Genomic DNA, 16,952 nt, shown 5'->3' on the forward strand with positions numbered 1-16,952 from the left:
GTACTTCATCGCAAAGGTCCGAACGGCAGGGAAGCGATCCGGTGCGAGGCGAGTCGTGATCCCCGGAAAAGACACGCTAAAGTGTCACCAAGCGCTCTTAGAGAGCGCGCAATATGAGAGGTGCTGCAGTTCAGTTCCTCGAGCTATACAGAGCATGCAGAAGACAACAAGATCGCAGATCATCAAAGCGATCTGCAGTCCTCGTGGGAGCAGCAACCTGCAGGAATGTTTGTACTCCGTAGTGGCTCAAAAGCAATCAGACCCGGCGACATGCTGAACTAAACACAAGCGAGATAAAAAGTCAGCAGCAGAAACAAGGAAAGTTGCCGGTTGCAAAGGCCGTGAGGATCTGGGGAGAGCTTGCCGCGAACGGTTGGATGTCCCGCTTTCGTCACTGGAGGAATGGAGCCTGGGGTCAGGGACTCAGAACTCAGGGTCCAGGCCGTAGCTCCTGTGGGTCGAGAAGCTATTTAAAGTAACTTTCGATGACTGCCATTACTGCCTTCTTGTAAATGTTGGAATGAAGCGGCGATGGCTGGAACTTCACATCGTCATCACAACGAGCGAATGGACAACCAGGATTGTACGACTATAGGCAGCCGTCGATATTGGACAAGTCAATTGGACAATCCAGACGCCAGAATTAGCCTGCGAACATCGCATTTGGTCCGATTCGCGACCTTTCCACGCATGCGGCTTTTGTAGAATGCAGAGATGAAGCTTGAAGCAAGCTTTGGGCCGCGGGCTCCAGCTGGATGGTCGATTTCCGCTTGCGAATAACACGCGCTATACTTAGAATGGCATCATAAATGGACGACCCTATCAATACACATGCCATTGACATTATTCTAGATAGATATGACGAGTAAAGGTACAATTAGCTTTCCCGAGCCTTTTTTATCCTTTTATTTCTTTTGTTTGCGTGTTTTTGTTGTATTTGCATGTTCGGGGCGGGGAACTCCAAAAGGCGGCAGCAAACCAAGGCACCGACGCCTACTTTCTTTACCCAAGCGGATATGCCAAAAAAAAAATCCAGACCAGTTAATGCTGAGATTTCTTCAACCAATTCTTAGGCGCATGGCATTACTCCTTTAGGGCAGTGTTCCGCCGCACCGGTTGTTGATTGGCCGCGGCGTCTTTAGAAGTGAGAACTTTGCGCACCGAGAATCCTTTCTCATGCTCTGGTCGCTCGCGCACGCTGTCTCCATGGTAGAACTCGCACCTGAACCTCAAGAACTTGTTGCGGTGGCGGTAGACCGTGATGATATCGCCCGTATACAACTTGCCGAAATGCATACCTCCTTCAGGGCCTTTGTGAAGCTCGATATCGTTGACCCAAATACACTTGCGCGTCTTCGTCGAGAGATGAGCCATCGTCCCGGGAATGGTCATCCAGTCTTGGCCTGCAGCTATACGCTCTTCAAGTCTTGATGCCCAAAAAGTAATCTCAAGGGCGTAGGCAGGAATGCGAGTATCCAATGGCTCGGGATAACAGATACTTGCTTGAGGACCGCGACCCCAAGACGTCAAGCGATCCTCCAGTCGAAGGGTAAGGTCAAAAATAGATCCGGGTAAAGTAGTTAATTTTCCTAATAGAGGGCGCGACTGACCAGGTATCGGCGGCAGAGGCCTCGGGATTGCGACAGGCCCACCCATTTGTGTAGGGTCGGCGGGTGGTTCGAAGCCCCTCGAATCTGTATCATCGGAGACCGGCTGACCGGTTTTGACGTCCATTGTAGTTGCAAGTTCGACGTCGAAAATTTCTCCTGGTTCGCCCGTGTTGTTCTCATGTTGCTGTTGTTGTTGTTGCTGGCCGCCTACATATCGTGTGTTACTATCATCCGAGCTAGAACGTTCACTAGCAGTATCCGGCAACGGCAACTCAATTCGTCGACTGAATTTGGCTGCTTTGGGGGTCGTAAGAGAATTCGGCTGCGGAATTTCTTCCTGAGCTTTATCGTCAGCAGCCTCGAAACCTTCATTGGGTTGAGGGTCTGCTGTCTCGGTGGAGCGAAGCGGGTTTCTGGAAGTGCCAGGGTGCCACGAGTTCATATTGAGCTGCCGGACGAGATTCTCAGCCCCCAGTAAGCTAAGTGCCGATCCAGCGGTGGGATTGTCCGGAAGGGATAGGACGGAGTTGAGGCTGTCGCCGTAACTGATCATCGACTCACCGGTTGAAGAAACGAAATCGTGGATGCTGTAATTGCCATCCTCGAATGCATCCATGTTGGCGCCTAGGGCATGGGAGCTGCGTAAAGCTGATGAAGTGATCTCTCCGAATAGACGTCTGGTTGTGGACTGGGGAACTTGTTGGGGATGCTGGGAAGCTTCAAGGGGTGGAAGCGAAGGGTATGGAATCTCTGCAGGGGGAGGATCAATCCTAGGCCTTTTTGACAAAGTCGGATCACTGTCATTCTCAGGAATCTCGCCGTCGAAGTCCTGGTTTTCTTCTAGAGAGAGTTGAGAGGCGTCCAGATCGTCCTCGGCGTCTTCACCGATAGCAGAAAGACCGTCTGAATAATCGGACTTCAAATCATCATCTTCATATTCATCCACATCAGGGACGTCGACTAGCCAAGGATGTCTCAGACAGTCCCGCTCTTTCGGACGAAGGTGAGGGTCACGATTCAAGAGTTGCGAAATCAGGTCAATGCCTTCTTCAGATACGCCCTCGCCGCGGAGAATGTCGTAGTCTGCCTCTGTTGTCATGATGGTTCGCAACATCTGCGCCCCTCGGTCATCACCCCGGCCAGTGTATGGAGGAATCCCAGCAAGCAGATGATAAAGAACGGCACCGAGCGAGTACATGTCCACTGACTGATCATACGGAGAAGTTTTGGGTTGCCTAATCATGGTCAGAAGGCGACAAAACAGCAATTACGGAGTCACTTACGGATCGCCAACCCTGCGTCGCTTCCTCACCTCGCCGCGGCGATACATGTCGTACTCGGGGTAGACTTCTGGTGCGCAGTAAAGAAGTGTGCCGCAAAATGTTTTAAGGAATGTCTCCTCTTGAACGACCTTGGACAAACCAAAATCTGACAGCTTTACTTTCAAAGGCTCATATGATGAGATCAATATGTTGTCGGGCTTGATATCGCGATGTGTGATGTTTCGCTTATGAAGATACTTCAGCGCATGAAGTACTTGCCGAGCGATAGTCTTCACCATATCCTCAGATATTTTGACCATGTTTTGTAGGTATGTTGACAGCTCCCCGTAAGGAACAAATTCCATGATAATATAGATCCAGCGGTCATGCTCATGGTGGTCGATATACTGAACAATGTTCGGCTGTCAAGTAATGGCATTAGCTGGATGAGTGGTCACCTTGAGAAACTATCCACTTACATGCTTGAGGTCCTTCATGATCTTCATTTCGTTGTCTACCTTTCGATCCAATACGCCGTTCTTCATGAATCTGCGTTTATCAAGTTCCTTGGCGGCATAGACAGCTCCAGTTTGCTTGGTAGCTAGTTTGTAGACCACTGCAAACGCACCCTTCCCGATCTGCCCGGTGACATTGTAGGTTGGGCTACCCGACCAATGCATTCCGTGGGTATTCCAGGACTGAAAACCAGGACCGGACAATTGACCTTTGCCGGGTTGCACAGTGCCAGGCTGGGTTTGACCAATGTGTTTCTGGAGGTTCTTGGCATATAGTTCCGTAAGCCCATCCCTATTGGGCATGCGTACCACAAACTTGACCTCTTCTGAAGCAACATTACCATTGACGACTGAGATAACGGAGCCATTTGTTAGCATCCGGCTTCTTTCTTGCTCTCGCTTGCGGAGGCGGCAGTCGTCTACAACAGTGCCGTTGGTCGAGAGATCCTCAAGCATGAGAATCCCGTCATCGGTGAAGTAGATGCGGAAATGAGTGTTTGAGATACGCCTGGATGTGGGATCCGCTGCAAGAAGGATGTCGGAACGGTCGAGGTTACGCCCAAAGCAAAATCCTTTGCTTGGGTCGATCACTTTGGATGACAATCTAAGAGCGATGTCTAGAGCAGCGATGCCGGAGATGCCATATTTTAATGCATCCTGCTGCAGAATATGCCAAGGCGCAGCACGAGCGGTTGCGGCTACTGCTTCAAGAGCAAGATGGGAGGTGGGGTGAAGAATACAGATGACGTCTGTCAGGTCTTCTTCTAGCAGACCAGAATTATTTAGGCCCCCGCGTCGAGGATCCGTGTATGGCTGAGTCGATTCTTGAGTTGCCTCCATTCTGGGCTGGTAGTGGTCGCAAGTCGGCAGATTAACCAAATGTACGCTCCAAAACGGAAGGTTGTTGACATATGGGTAGACCTGAGATAAGTCTGGATGTTCTGATCCAACTAGTTGTCCATATCATAGATCTGACCACGCATCAGTGTTCGAGATCTTGATACCAACGCAGATAGCTCCTAGGACCCCGGCAGCCGGTCACTTTACCTTTAGGAATACCAAAAAAAAGGTTCTGCGGTACGTCCACCCCACGCCAAAAGTTACTTGTAGCCAGTCGCAAAGGTACGTCGAGGGAGTTCACCAGCGAGTTTGAGAGGAATTGCGATGCACCAAGCAGGACGCAAGAGGTCGGGGGTACAAGCAAGGATGCCGGGGGTTTGGTATGAATGGACTTGTTCACCAAGATAATTGACTGACTCCAACAATGGCGATGATCCGTTATTTCCAAACACTATTTTTTTTTCGACGGCAGCGAAATGTCATTCAAAAAAGGGAGCGACGACGGTAGTATTGTACACAATAATTCAGGGAGGAAAATGATTATCTCTGTAGTGAGTCGTTGCCTGTTAGTCCATGCGCTGCTTCACAATTCACAGAAGATGAAGGAAGCTTGAACGTACACAGTTGACAAATCCGCCTCAGCCACCCAAAACCAGCGAGGCTGATTGCGACGATGGGTTCTGCTTGGCAGGCGGAATAGACGGGGACGAGACAAGAGACTGTCTGGTTCTGAGTCTTCGAGTCGCCGACTCGTCGTCCGAGAAACGCACAGGAAGACGCGGGAGATGGCTCAGCTTTGTCTCGACGAAAGCCCAAAGCAGAAATCAGGCAGCAAATTATGGTTCCTGAGGCCACAGCAATGGGCGAGAGCGAATCAGACAAACTCTCCATGGGGCTCACGGGAGCGGCCCATGGTTTCTTTGTTGAAGCTCAGTCGGTCGTAGGTTTTTCCGGGGCGCCTCAGCCTTCACTCTATATTCACTTGCTCTTACTCGTGAAGATGGGATAATTGCTTTGGTTCTTACGGAGTATTCATGTCTATTGTCCATTCTTTGTATCCCTCTTTCAACTTCTGATGAGAATTAGTCTGTTATGTTGGCTATCTGTATGTATGCATTGAGGGAAAGGCTGCAGAAATCGAGAGGATATGCAGAGGGCGGTTATCGGCTCCCATAAGGCTTACTCGTGTCGGCACTCTGCTGGTACTGGCCATTGAATGCCAAGTCAAATACCTCTTCTAGGCGCTTGATGGCATCATCCGATACCTCTGGGATATGTTAGAACTTTCCAAGCACACAATCACGAATGTTGGTCGTGGAGGACTTACGGTAATGGACAACAATTCGGTTCCCCAGAAGTTTCAACCCTTTCTCCTTCCCGATTTCAGCCAGGTCATTGGGACCAAGGCCAGATTCTTCGATATCCAGCCAGACCATGTTGGTATGGACCGGGCAAGCTAGCTTACCACCACGGTCCGTCCACATATCTGCAACGCGCTTTGCTTTGATATGAGTCTCTCGCAGCTTCCCTTGCTGGCCGTAAGCATCTGGCCCAAATGTTTCGTCCAGCGCGACCCTCGCGGCTGCAGCTATCACTCCACTTTGACGAGTACCACCTCCTATTGACTTGCGGAACCAGCGCGCCTTTTTGATAAAAGCCTCCGAACCAACAATGATGCTGCCGATTGGTGCACCTAGACCTTTCGAAAAGCACAAGCTGACGCTGTCAAAGAGGCTAGTATAATCTGCCAAACTCCCTGCCCCGGAGACGACGGCTTCCCACAACCTAGCGCCATCCAAATGTACCTTGATTCCGTTCTTGTGCGCCCACTCTGTAATTCTGCGAGCTTCTTCCAGCGGCATAATCATTCCGTCTAGAGTATTCTCGAGGCTTATCAATTTCGTAGGGCATGTGTGGACGTTATCGCTAATCACGACTTTCTTCTGGACATCTTCGAGCGTAAGGTAGGTGTTATTCTTGGGAACGATGGGTATGACTGTAGCCCCGGTCCAGGCACTGATGCCCCCGGCCTCGTAGCAGATGATATGAGAGCGGTAGTCGCAGACGACTGAGTATGGAGGCTCGACCAAGTGGGTGCGGATGGCGACTTGGTTGCCCATTGTACCGGACATGACCAAGAGGGAAGCCTCGTGGTTTGTGCGCTGCGCAACATAATTTTGCAAGCCATTTGTCACCGGGTCCTCCTCGAAGACATCGTCTAACAGTGTTGTCTGGCAGATCGCTTCGAGCATGGACGGCGTTGGCTTGGTCATGGTGTCACCTGTCAACGAGATGTTTAGCAGATGAGTGACATTATTTCTAAGGTGCGAGCTTTTTTACTCACTCCTTAGATCGAATTCCGCCGTTCCTGCACCATGCCATGATGTCTTGCCATTAACTGCACTTAATGATGTCGCCATGTTCGCGATGGGTCTCAAGCCGTTCCTAGTCTGTAGAGCGGACACGCTCGGTCGGAACAAGCGTGGAAATTGGATGACAGGGCAAGCGAAGCGCTTCATTCAGGTTCAATCTCAAGGTTGAGACTCGATGAGAGGGAGGGGTTCTGATCTAAGAAAGAAACTCCTATCAAAAGTTGAGTCAACAGGAGTCACATTCATGATCGAAGCTGATGTGGGGTATTCTCTTGCTTCGCGAAGAACCTCGGAGATTCTCCGCTGGCTTATTTGACAGCACAAATTGAGATATTATGGCACATGCCTACTGAGACACACCTACAAATGTAGCACCATTGTACTATGAACCTACTGACAATAGCATTCTTCTAGGAGTCAAGCACATCAAAGTATGGCGTCAACCGAGGAAGACCAGGCGCCAGCAACAATTTCTCCACCTCCGGGCTTAAATCCGTTCAGGGAGGTCGTTGGAACTTGGAAAGAAACTGCCTAGTCCTATACAGACTAGCGCCGTACCACCACGCGCCTGAGCTCTTATCGATATGCCGCAAACGGAAAAGTGCCGCCAGCGTGTTCGAGTAAGTGGCTGAGTCAGCAGTCCAGACCCCCCTCCGGAATCTTTGCAGACATCTTCGCTCTGCAACGAGCAACCTTGGAATGCTCCCAAATCTCCCCACGACAGGTGGCGCACACCGCACCCGCAACCTTCCTGCACTCTAGCATCATGTCGACCACCATGGATCTCTCCAAACTTACCCGCCCGGCCATTCTTTGCCAGTGTTCGCAATGCTTGAGCTCCCTCGCTGTCCTCGAGAACGAGTGGGTGAAGCTTTCGAACTCATACTCAGTTGTCGCTGGATGGCTGAGTATACAGCTTCACCGAATCTCCATATCTCCCGACAAGAAACAGATTCCGCACTCGTCCGAGCTCAGCCTAATACGTGGACGCATTGTTCAAGAGATCGGGTGCAAGCTATGTAAACAGAAACTGGGTGTTATATGCGATTTGGATAATGGGTAAGGTGTCTTCCTCAAGGAGGGTTATTCAGAAGATGCTTATTGATTAGCCCCAATGTTTTCTGGAAGTTATCGAAAGTTTCCTTACTTGAGATCGTCACCATGCGCACGGTAGATGCCGCATTCAAAGACGGAGAAGGCGTGCTCGAAGACCTCCTGTTCCCCAGACCCAAGACGCTTCCATTTACGACTCAGCCCGGAGCTCTAGTACCAACCGACTCGAACGAAATGGGCGCATACGATGTTTCTGTGGAACATCAAATTCAACAACAGGGTGTAAGCCTTGACCACATTTCCAGCTCTGTCAGTAATCTGCATGATACGATGCACGAGTTGAAGAACGCATTTACCGCCATGCGTATTGAGTTGAACGGTCCCAGCCGTCTCCCCAATGAACATGATCTCGCAAACCCCAATTTCAATATGGTCTCGACCGTGCTGAAGGAGCTTAAATCGAAGGCGGACGAGATTGAGAAGTTGAAGCTTGAAATCGAGGCATTGAAGTTCCGCAACCGTTATGTGGAGGAACACACGGCGGCAAGGCACGCACTCCCAACGTTGACCGTTGAAGCGCCTATTCCAGAAGTTGCATCTCCAGGACTGCTTCAGGGAAGCAGAAAACGACCGTTCCCTTTTCCAGAGCACGATCAAGGTGACCGCGAACGACCGGTTCCAGACTCTTTCGATGAGGGGGATGACGGAGACAGCATGATCGATTTCTCTCTGGCAGAGACCAGCATACCCTCCGTCAAAATTCCATTGAAAGACAATCGAATACCAGCAGAATCTCACGATCCCTCCTCGCAATCTCCGAGACTTCAGATTGAAGTCGGCCATTCACTCCACCACACACCTCCCCATCTCTCTGTTGACGAACCCGCTGCAAAACGACAGCGTCTCTCATCAAGCGGAACCTCGAGCGGCAATAAGAAGCCAAGGGGACGTCCTCCCCGGAAATTGATCAGTCAGACCACACAACCCGACCTCACCTCAACTACCAAGACAGTTCCGCTAAACGAACAAAACGGCAACCACCCAAACTCCACACCTAACGACCAGCAGATAACGCTCGAGAACCGTCCCACCCGCTCACGCAGTAAACGCGGCCGTTCGCGCGCCACATCTATAAACACAAGACACAGAGTATCAATCGGCAATGCGGAGTCGAGCGCAGAAAAACCACAGCAAGGCAAGAACACCTCCGCAGAATCAACCACTCACCCTATCGTCGAACTCGGTAAAGAAAATACAAATGCCGAGAATGGAAACAAGGTCGAAATGAACGAGAAAAGAAAAGCGCAATCCGCTGCGCGGGATAACATGGCCAAGCTAGCCATGCAGCGCGAAGAGGCTATGGATACCGAGACACGATAGGTATCTTGAACTTTTAGAGAAAGGGAAAAAAGTGCCGTATGCCATATACAGACCACATTTACTTCTACGATGTATAAGTACTTGAATGATGAATTTGGCTAGCTTTGACGATATGTTGAAGTTGATATAACACCTTTTTTCAGGATAGGTTTCGAGTAGCTGGCTGTAGTATAAGGTAGCTTCACATAGGGTATCCTAGACATGCGTAAGAGGTAGACTAGGCTATCTACACATACATCAACGTCAACATCAACATCAACATCAATTAGAACATGCATCCGGTTTTAACAACCACCCAGACGGTGAGCGGCATTACTTCACACACATAAACCCACACCCCTCCCTAGCCTTCTCACAAGCCTTCTTCAACGCCTGCTCTTCCGTATCCGTCCATTTAACAGTCAACTCATCCCAAGGCTTCTTAGACTGATACTCATCACGGAAGACCTTCTGCATCGACTGAAGCCGGCTGACTTCCCTCGGGTCTCCAGTCCCCGAATACACGACAAACAGCGTGCACGGCGGAAGAGACTCGTAGACCTCTTTTATGCGCGAGACAGTTTGTGAGACGACGTCCGATAGTGTCTTCGTCGACCGCTCGTTTTCATTCTCAGGAACAGCCGTGGACTCATTCGCGTTCTTGGGATCGGGAAGCCGATTGCACCAGCCGCGGTGGATCTCGAGCTCACGCATGCGTGCCCAGACGAAGTCGACTCCGGGGCCGGGGATGGAGGGGTTGCTTCCCTTGCCGTTTACAGCGGCCGCGACGCCCTTTGCGACGGCTTCGTCATTGCTGCAGCCGATCGCGACGGTCGCGTGGGCGCCGAGGCCACGCTCGGGAGCGCCCCAATCGACGACGGCACCGGTGCGCCCTGTTCCTGTCCCTTCGCCATTTGACACAGGTTGCCCGGGGGCGGTATGCCGGGCTAGGCGTTTGAAGATGCTCTCGTTAGAGGCGTCGCTTGTGCCCCATTGTTCGCCCTTTTCGCATTTCTGCTTGACGAGTTCGAGGACGGCGCGGGCGTCTTCGATGGAGTTGTGGCCTGTCGTGCCTTTTTGGATTTCCCTGCCGAGGTATTTCTGGCAGAGCCATTTTAGGCTAGCTCTGAGTGGTGGACCGCGGGGGTGAGGGTAGAGAAAGGTAGTGTCGACGATGAAGGGGTGGGTGAGTTTGAGGGCGTTGAGGTCTGAGTTGATTGAGTGGCCGGTGAGGATGGAGCGAGGAGTGAAGATGGTGAGGAGTTTTTGCTGGATGTCGGCGAGGGTAGTGGTGACAGGATCTAACATCTCCTGAGTGATTCCCGAGAAGCGAGTCAAGTAGTCAATGACGGGAAGCTTAGGCTTTACGAGCTCGTCAAGCACAACCTCCCCGTCCCAGCGGACCACGCTGATGCGGGTAAGTTCTGAATTTCCGCCCTCGGTGATGCACATCTCACAGTCTAGAGCAAATACATCACGTCCTGCTGTCATGCTCCCTTGCTCAATCTCGGCATCAGGGACAGTGCCATCTTCCAGGCTTTTTACACGAGTGTCTACCCATCCATCACTCACATTTTGGCCCAGCCGTTTGCGAGTCTCTTCTAGGGCCAGCTTCTCGTCTTCAGATGTTGAAAGAGCGGGGTGTAGAGGATACTCATTTTCCCGCAATTCCATAGCAGTACTGATATAATTCGTAATAGGCGTTCGCTTGAAGACAAGGCTCTTGTCAACTCGAGGCGGTTTCGGGCCTTTCGCGCTTTTTTCTTTGTTTTTGGGCAAGGGTGCCATGAGAATGGCTTGCAGAGGGGAGTGAACTTTGTTATACTTTGAGTCACCAGGGGCCCGGATAGGCCAAGCATGGGGGAACATGTCGGCTAATGGCTGCAACGGCTCAGGAACGTCACTGCGGGACAGAGGGCGAGGTTTGTGTAGGTGAGACCGGTCCTCAAGCGGAAGCCCTTCTTTCCATCTAGCGAAATCTGCTGCCTTCGTATATACCGTATCTTCGCCAGCTGTATCCTGGGCGACTTCTTTGGCTTGCGACGCATTAAACGAAATCGTTCCATCAAACATCCCCAACTCCAGCCCAGGGACCATCATATATACAGCCTTCCGGAAACGAGTCACATTCTTCACAGCAACCCATTGGGGCGCGATGCCATCTGCGAAGCAAAAGAGGAGCAAATGCTGGAGGTCGGCGATGCGAACTGGGGACTGCAATTGTCGGCCTTCGACAAAAGTGAGGGCGGGATATTTGACCTTCTCGCCGTTTAGCCGTTTCTTCTTCGCGGGGCGTTTATCATCTATACCGTCATCGGCGTCATTAAGCGGGCTATGACGGCCGTTATCCGGCTGCGCAGCTGCTGGATTACTGCTGCCATCCTGCGCGGCCTCGTTCTTCGACAGCAGCGAGAGAGTCTGGCCTAAACCAAATCCTTGTGAGTCAGGGTTCGTCATGACCGGGTCCGGATCGTCTGAGTACCCAGGTTCTGTGTGCTTGCGCTTTGGCATCTCTGAGAGGGAAGCGGCTCAATTGTGCCTGTCGGGAGTTCTTTCAATGCGAGGCACTCTGAATGGTGAATGGTGAGAGGACCGGTCGGGCAACTTTTGCGGCGTTCACGTGACAGTGTCAGATTGATCGACCTGTATCAATATGGTAACATGTCGTATGCATCCTGTGCTCGTTATCTGATCCTGGGCAGCTGGGCTGAACCCCCACGACTGACAGCGATCCTCGATCAATCACCACGGGAGCTCTCCGTGATCTTTTGCTCCGTAAGCCCAATATGTGGTCTTGCGTCTAAGCAGACCGCCAATTCCGCGGACTGTGGCAATGTCCCTTGATTTCCCAGCGTAATGGTTGGCTGAGTGTAAGAAATTGTGTAATCGGAATACGTCCCAGGCGAAAAAAAGTTCGGATCCGCGACCGGAGGCGAGTTTGGCCGCTTATCAGATCGAATCGTCATTTCGCTTTCTCCTCTCGTCTTCTCCTACTTCATTGTCTCGAGTCTTAACTCATCAATTCCTGTCGCCTCTCTTGCGTATTTACCCTCCTTCTTTTGTTCTTTCCTCTTATATTACTTCGCTCACCACCCCCCAACAGCCGTTCGAGAACGACCCCTCTCGCTTTTCCATCGTTCCGTTTTCCCCCGCCGCTCTCCAACCCACCCCACATCAGAGCAGAGTCACCTCCCTCAGTCACACGATGTCGACGCTTCTCGAAATAACCTCAGAGGAGAGCTTCGGCCCTCACCTCGCCTCTATCCCCTCCTCAACCCTCATCGTCCTCTACTTCCACGCACCATGGGCCGCCCCCTGCGCGCAAATGCGAGCCGTCCTATCCGCCCTCGCCTCCCAATACCCCATTACCTCCCCGCCAACCGTCTCCTTCATTAGCGTCAACGCCGAAGAACTTCCCGATATCTCCGAAGAGTACGACGTCACAGCCGTCCCCTACGTCGTCCTGCTCAAGGAAGGTCAAGTCCTCGAATCCATCAGCGGCAGCGAGGCGACGAAGGTGCGCGATGCTGTGGAGCGATACGCCGGGTCCGGGACTGGTGGTGGAGCTGCGAATGGCGCGGGCCCGACTACGATCCCGCCTGCTTTGACTGCTGTGCCGAGGGAGGATGCGCCGGCGACGGCTACGCAGGCGCCTGTGGCTGGTGGAGCTGGCGCGGGTGCTGCTGCGCCGGCCTTGACGCCCGAGCAGAGCAAGGAGGCGCTGTTTGCTCGGCTTGAGCATCTGGTTAAGGCTGCGCCGGTTATGCTGTTTATGAAGGGAACGCCTAGTGCGCCCCAATGCGGGTTTAGTCGGCAGTTGGTTGGTATCTTGCGTGAGCGGAGCGTGAAGTATGGGTTCTTTAACATTCTGGCCGATGAGGATGTACGACAGGGGCTGAAGGAGTATGCGGAGTGGCCGACTTTCCCGCAGTTGTGGGTTAGTGGGGAGCTGGTTGGTGGGTTAGATATCGTATGTATCCCTTAACTATCGGCGCTTCCCCTTCCCGTACCGCATTTAATCAAGTTCGTCGTGACTAATTTGTTTCTGATACAGGTCAAGGAAGAACTCGAGAATGACCCCAATTTCCTCGATAGCTACTCCGTTAACAAGGCAACTGCTGCTGCTTGAGTGCAGACAGCTGATTCAAAAGACTCATGGGGCAATTTATGGGCTTAGCTCACTTCCTTCCAATTGTTACTTAGATTTACAGAACCGAGCGATGACTTTTAGGGATCATCCTACCACGCTTTCAGGTGTCTTATTTACGTGGCTAGTGCTAAGCAGACGCTATATAAAATGAACGGGTAATATGCAAGCACATCATACGTAAATCAACCAAGCAGACTAAGCCCATGCACTAAGCCCTAGCAATGCTCGACCCTACCAGTGATGTCGGAGTGCTCAGGATCAAGGCTGGCTAGCTCCCCTAACCTCCCCGGTTTCCCTAACTTCCCCAGGCCCCTTAACTTCACTCAGTTCCCTGACTTCTCCAGGTTCGCTAATTTCTACGGATTCCCCAGCTATTATAAATTCCCGGTCTGCCTTGGAACATCCTGCCCCGTTTGAATTTATGAAACGCGTCAGATCTCAGGCCCCCTCTTGGTTTCCCAATGTCCTCATTTGACTTTTTCAGAGCTCTCTGAAAGTAGTTGATACTTCCTGGCTTCTTCATAATTCCCCGCCGCTCTGTACGTATAGTCGGGCTTGAACCTGAAGTGCTATTGAGGTACTTCGCCGGGTTCCATGACTTCCCTGGCTTTCCTAGGAGCCTTTTCAACAAACAATCAGTGCTCATCTCAGGTTCCGGTTCACTTGAGAACGTACATTTTCCCGGGCGTTCCTTTTGGTGACAGAAATAGACTGTCCAAGACCGCAAGCCCACGCGTCTGGGTTCGCATCCTCCAACACACGGAAACGAGATAAAAGTTCATCGCTGTCAAGATAGGCACCAGCAAGCCACCGCTCCCCGGATGCAGTATTGAACTGCCGGCGGGCATGGACAACGCGACGATTCTCGAAAATGACACATTCGCCGGGTTCGAGTTTCAATTCAAATACCTGGTCTTTGCGTTCAAGACTGTTGGCAAAAAAATTTAGGGCTTCCATCTCCAGTTTTTGTTGTGCAATCTCTAATTTCGAGCCTGTAGTCACCGACTGTAAGGGACCTTGGAAAGGAGGGGAGTAATTGACAGCCTTGACGTCGCCATCGGTAGAAAACGGCCCTTTCTCGAAAACTGGTCGCCATTTCGAGTATTGGTGATCCGGGTGCATGTACTCGTATGGGATATATAAATTTGAGAGGGCTTCAAAGTAGCGCTTTTGGTTGCGCCACATATAGTCAGCAGTCTTAAATGTGTCTGCAAACAGCGACTCTCCACCATCACATGAATTCCGAAGACAGTGCAACAGTTGATAGCCTGGTGCTTCATTCATATACATGAGATCCATGTGAAAACCAAGGAACTGGTTGGTGTAGGCTACGTTCTTAGCCTTGGGAATTGTGCGGACGTCCCATGTCGGTCCGTAAAAGGTGTTTCGAAGCGGCCCTATACGCGTGGCAATCTTCTCAACCATTTCTCGTGAGTCGGGGATATCGCGCAGAAATAGAATTCCCAGACAAGAAAGGTAGCGCATAGCCCGTGTGAATTTCGTATCGTCGTGCATGTAGTCCTCATATGAAATCCAAGGCTGCATATATTCCAAAAGATCTCGGTTCCATAGATAGCGATGTCTTTTTACATAGGTCGTGCTACGTGCACTGGAATGCTTCCAAGGCTTTTTGAGCTGCTCTCTCGAAAACCTCGACACGTGAGAAGAGTCATATCCCGGCACGTCGCTTTTCCAGGTTACCTCGAAGACATCTCCGTTCGGTGTAATTGATCTGGGTTTGATCCCGAGCGGGATATCAGACAACCGGAAGTTTCGTTGCTTGGAATACCTGTCCACACAAAGCGGACATTTGCAGCGGTCACGCAGTTCAATATATGACACTACCACTGGCTTCAGCCCCCAGCCCGTGAATGTAACTTTCTCTTCGTCCATATCTATATTCAACTCCGTTGCGGCTGAAAGTTCCTGGTTGAATCTGCGCGAATGCATGAACGACCGTAGGTTGGCGTAGTTGGCCGATGGGCTAACGGGGATTCGGCCATATAGCACGGGGACTCTGGGTACAGTCACTCCGCGGAAGGGCAGTCGAGCGCGAAGTAGGGCGCGGGCCATGGCGAAGAGTGAAGAGTGAAGAGTGAGACTCATGAGTCCCAATGGCGGGGTTGTCTATCAGGGGAAACTCATGGAGCTGGAGCTTCGAGACCGTCCAACGCGGAGCCAAGCCACCTAAGCGCGGTTCATCCCTCCTTCCAACCGAGGCAATCGTGTAATTCTGTATTGTCACACAAATACCACTATATATTGTATCTGGCACCCCAAATTTCTTTGGACAGGGTACAAACACACTTGTCACACCCTTCGACAGTCTGACACATCGACATTCGCTCTTCAGTTGAGTCCTGAGTCCTTACTCGATGACCGAGGCAGCTGTGCGCAACATCTAACCGCCCTTCCCCGATAACCCCCGACCTCCCACGTCTTTTTCACGCCTATCACATGCATGTCTGCCGGGGGCGAGCATCTCAAGGATGAAGTACGTGCCCCAATCATTCTACTTTTTAATAATATCTATACTGACAGTCCTAGGGCACACGGCGACAAGTCGTCCTGGCGGGCGGGGTAGCCGGTCTTATCTCACGGTGAGTCTGCCTGCTCTCTTCCTTCTCATTGAAACCCAGCTAACATGTCGCTCCCCTAACAGCTTCTGCATAGCCCCCCTCGACGTCGTGAAAATCCGCCTCCAACTCCAAATCCACTCCCTCTCCGACCCAACCTCCCACGCCCACGTCCGCGGTCCCGTCTACAAAGGCACCCTATCCACAATAAAGACCATCCTGCGCGAAGAAGGCCTCACGGGATTATGGAAGGGCAACATACCCGCAGAATTAATGTACGTCTGCTACGGCGCGATGCAATTCACGGCGTACCGCACGACAACGCAGCTCCTGGCCCAGCTCGATCCGCATCGATTCCCGCAGCCCGTTGAGTCGTTTATATCAGGTGCCGTGGCGGGTGGCATTGCGACGGCGTCGACATACCCGCTTGATTTGCTGCGCACGCGGTTCGCGGCGCAGGGGTCCGGCGAGCATCGCGTTTACGGGTCGCTTTTGTCGTCCGTTAAGGATATTGCCAGGCATGAAGGGGCTGCTGGGTTTTTCCGCGGGTGCAGTGCTGCTGTGGGGCAGATTGTGCCGTATATGGGGTTGTTTTTTGCAACGTATGAGACTCTCCGGCCTGTGATGGCTTCTGCACCGGACCTCGCGCCCATCCCGCTATTACCGGGTTCTGGAGACGCAGCGGCTGGTGTGGTTGCGAGTGTCCTTGCGAAAACGGGTGTTTTCCCGCTTGACCTTGTGCGGAAACGGCTACAGGTTCAAGGGCCTACGCGTGCGTTATATGTGCATCGGAACATTCCTGAGTATCGGGGTGTTTTTAATACCATGCGGATGATATCCAGGACACAAGGCGTGCGTGGACTGTACCGTGGTTTGACTGTGAGCCTTTTCAAGGCGGCTCCGGCGAGTGCGGTGACCATGTGGACTTACGAGAGGGCATTAAAGTTGCTTCAAGAGTATGAAGTGGCTGCAGACTCTACTGGATAGAATTAGACAGATAGAATCATAGATCTCCTCGTATATCTAGACCAAATGGGTGGGGACACGGAGATTCTACGGTTCGGCGTTTGGCGCCTTGCTTGAACACAATAATGGAAATTATATTCATTTGTAATTCACGGTTGTCCGTCAAGAATCTAGCGTTTTGGCTATTGGGAGAATTAAAAAAGGACGAGCAATCAACGAACGCTAGGCATAAAAGAAGGGGGTTGTCGC

General features: G+C 51.7%; 7 protein-coding genes across 7 annotated transcripts; 3 read left to right on the forward strand and 4 right to left on the reverse strand.

Moving 5' to 3' along the window:
* Positions 1–1,064: 1,064 nt before the first annotated feature.
* Positions 1,065–4,537, reverse strand: BDV17DRAFT_136975 (serine/threonine-protein kinase). Its single transcript, XM_073754237.1, has 4 exons — positions 4,435–4,537; positions 3,352–4,358; positions 2,894–3,294; positions 1,065–2,845 (listed from the first exon to the last, which is right to left on the reverse strand). The coding sequence occupies exons 2-4, from the start codon at positions 4,225–4,227 to the stop codon at positions 1,084–1,086; spliced, it is 3,039 nt and encodes a 1,012-aa protein (XP_073613920.1). The 5' UTR covers positions 4,228–4,358; positions 4,435–4,537; the 3' UTR covers positions 1,065–1,083.
* A 715-nt stretch (positions 4,538–5,252) lies between these two features.
* On the reverse strand, positions 5,253–7,043 carry BDV17DRAFT_268077 (threonine aldolase GLY1). The gene is made up of 3 exons (XM_073758430.1): positions 6,572–7,043; positions 5,555–6,508; positions 5,253–5,494 (listed from the first exon to the last, which is right to left on the reverse strand). Exons 1-3 carry the CDS (start codon positions 6,744–6,746, stop codon positions 5,388–5,390), a joined length of 1,236 nt encoding a protein of 411 aa, XP_073613921.1. The 5' UTR covers positions 6,747–7,043; the 3' UTR covers positions 5,253–5,387.
* BDV17DRAFT_268081 (uncharacterized protein) lies at positions 7,032–9,132 on the forward strand. The gene is made up of 2 exons (XM_073758431.1): positions 7,032–7,658; positions 7,709–9,132. The coding sequence occupies exons 1-2, from the start codon at positions 7,366–7,368 to the stop codon at positions 9,030–9,032; spliced, it is 1,617 nt and encodes a 538-aa protein (XP_073613922.1). The 5' UTR covers positions 7,032–7,365; the 3' UTR covers positions 9,033–9,132.
* Positions 9,133–9,161: 29 nt separating this feature from the next.
* On the reverse strand, positions 9,162–11,636 carry BDV17DRAFT_137007 (RNA exonuclease). Its single transcript, XM_073754238.1, has one exon. The coding sequence runs from the start codon at positions 11,520–11,522 to the stop codon at positions 9,345–9,347; it is 2,178 nt and encodes a 725-aa protein (XP_073613923.1). The 5' UTR covers positions 11,523–11,636; the 3' UTR covers positions 9,162–9,344.
* A 580-nt stretch (positions 11,637–12,216) lies between these two features.
* On the forward strand, positions 12,217–13,140 carry BDV17DRAFT_282897 (PICOT family protein; the record flags this gene model as incomplete). The annotated part of the gene is made up of 2 exons (XM_073760274.1): positions 12,217–12,981; positions 13,066–13,140. 2 exons carry the CDS (start codon positions 12,217–12,219, stop codon positions 13,138–13,140), a joined length of 840 nt encoding a protein of 279 aa, XP_073613924.1.
* A 590-nt stretch (positions 13,141–13,730) lies between these two features.
* Positions 13,731–15,234, reverse strand: BDV17DRAFT_292976 (putative Gamma-butyrobetaine hydroxylase subfamily; the record flags this gene model as incomplete). Its single annotated transcript, XM_073762488.1, has 2 exons — positions 13,731–13,781; positions 13,837–15,234. 2 exons carry the CDS (start codon positions 15,232–15,234, stop codon positions 13,731–13,733), a joined length of 1,449 nt encoding a protein of 482 aa, XP_073613925.1.
* A 388-nt stretch (positions 15,235–15,622) lies between these two features.
* Positions 15,623–16,724, forward strand: BDV17DRAFT_292977 (thiamine transporter TPC1; the record flags this gene model as incomplete). The annotated part of the gene is made up of 3 exons (XM_073762489.1): positions 15,623–15,655; positions 15,709–15,761; positions 15,824–16,724. The coding sequence occupies 3 exons, from the start codon at positions 15,623–15,625 to the stop codon at positions 16,722–16,724; spliced, it is 987 nt and encodes a 328-aa protein (XP_073613926.1).
* Between the last annotated feature and the right edge of the window lie 228 nt (positions 16,725–16,952).

This window comes from Aspergillus undulatus (genome assembly GCF_047715775.1).
Source record: "Aspergillus undulatus strain CBS 261.88 unplaced genomic scaffold BDV17scaffold_37, whole genome shotgun sequence".
NCBI lineage: Eukaryota > Fungi > Ascomycota > Eurotiomycetes > Eurotiales > Aspergillaceae > Aspergillus > Aspergillus undulatus.

Excerpts from the sequence above, each read along its gene's own strand:
- BDV17DRAFT_137007 (XM_073754238.1), bottom strand. The coding sequence starts at position 11,522 with ATGCCAAAGCGCAAGCACACAGAACCTGGGTACTCAGACGATCCGGAC.
- BDV17DRAFT_268081 (XM_073758431.1), top strand. The coding sequence starts at position 7,366 with ATGTCGACCACCATGGATCTCTCCAAACTTACCCGCCCGGCCATTCTT. Across the intron at positions 7,659-7,708 it reads ATATGCGATTTGGATAATGG|CCCCAATGTTTTCTGGAAGT; the intron begins GTAAGGTGTCTT and ends CTTATTGATTAG.
- BDV17DRAFT_268077 (XM_073758430.1), bottom strand. The coding sequence starts at position 6,746 with ATGAAGCGCTTCGCTTGCCCTGTCATCCAATTTCCACGCTTGTTCCGA. Across the intron at positions 6,509-6,571 it reads GGCGGAATTCGATCTAAGGA|GTGACACCATGACCAAGCCA; the intron begins GTGAGTAAAAAA and ends TCTCGTTGACAG. Across the intron at positions 5,495-5,554 it reads CCGAATTGTTGTCCATTACC|AGGTATCGGATGATGCCATC; the intron begins GTAAGTCCTCCA and ends AACATATCCCAG.
- BDV17DRAFT_136975 (XM_073754237.1), bottom strand. The coding sequence starts at position 4,227 with ATGGAGGCAACTCAAGAATCGACTCAGCCATACACGGATCCTCGACGC. Across the intron at positions 3,295-3,351 it reads TCATGAAGGACCTCAAGCAT|CCGAACATTGTTCAGTATAT; the intron begins GTAAGTGGATAG and ends ATTACTTGACAG. Across the intron at positions 2,846-2,893 it reads CGACGCAGGGTTGGCGATCC|GCAACCCAAAACTTCTCCGT; the intron begins GTAAGTGACTCC and ends GACCATGATTAG.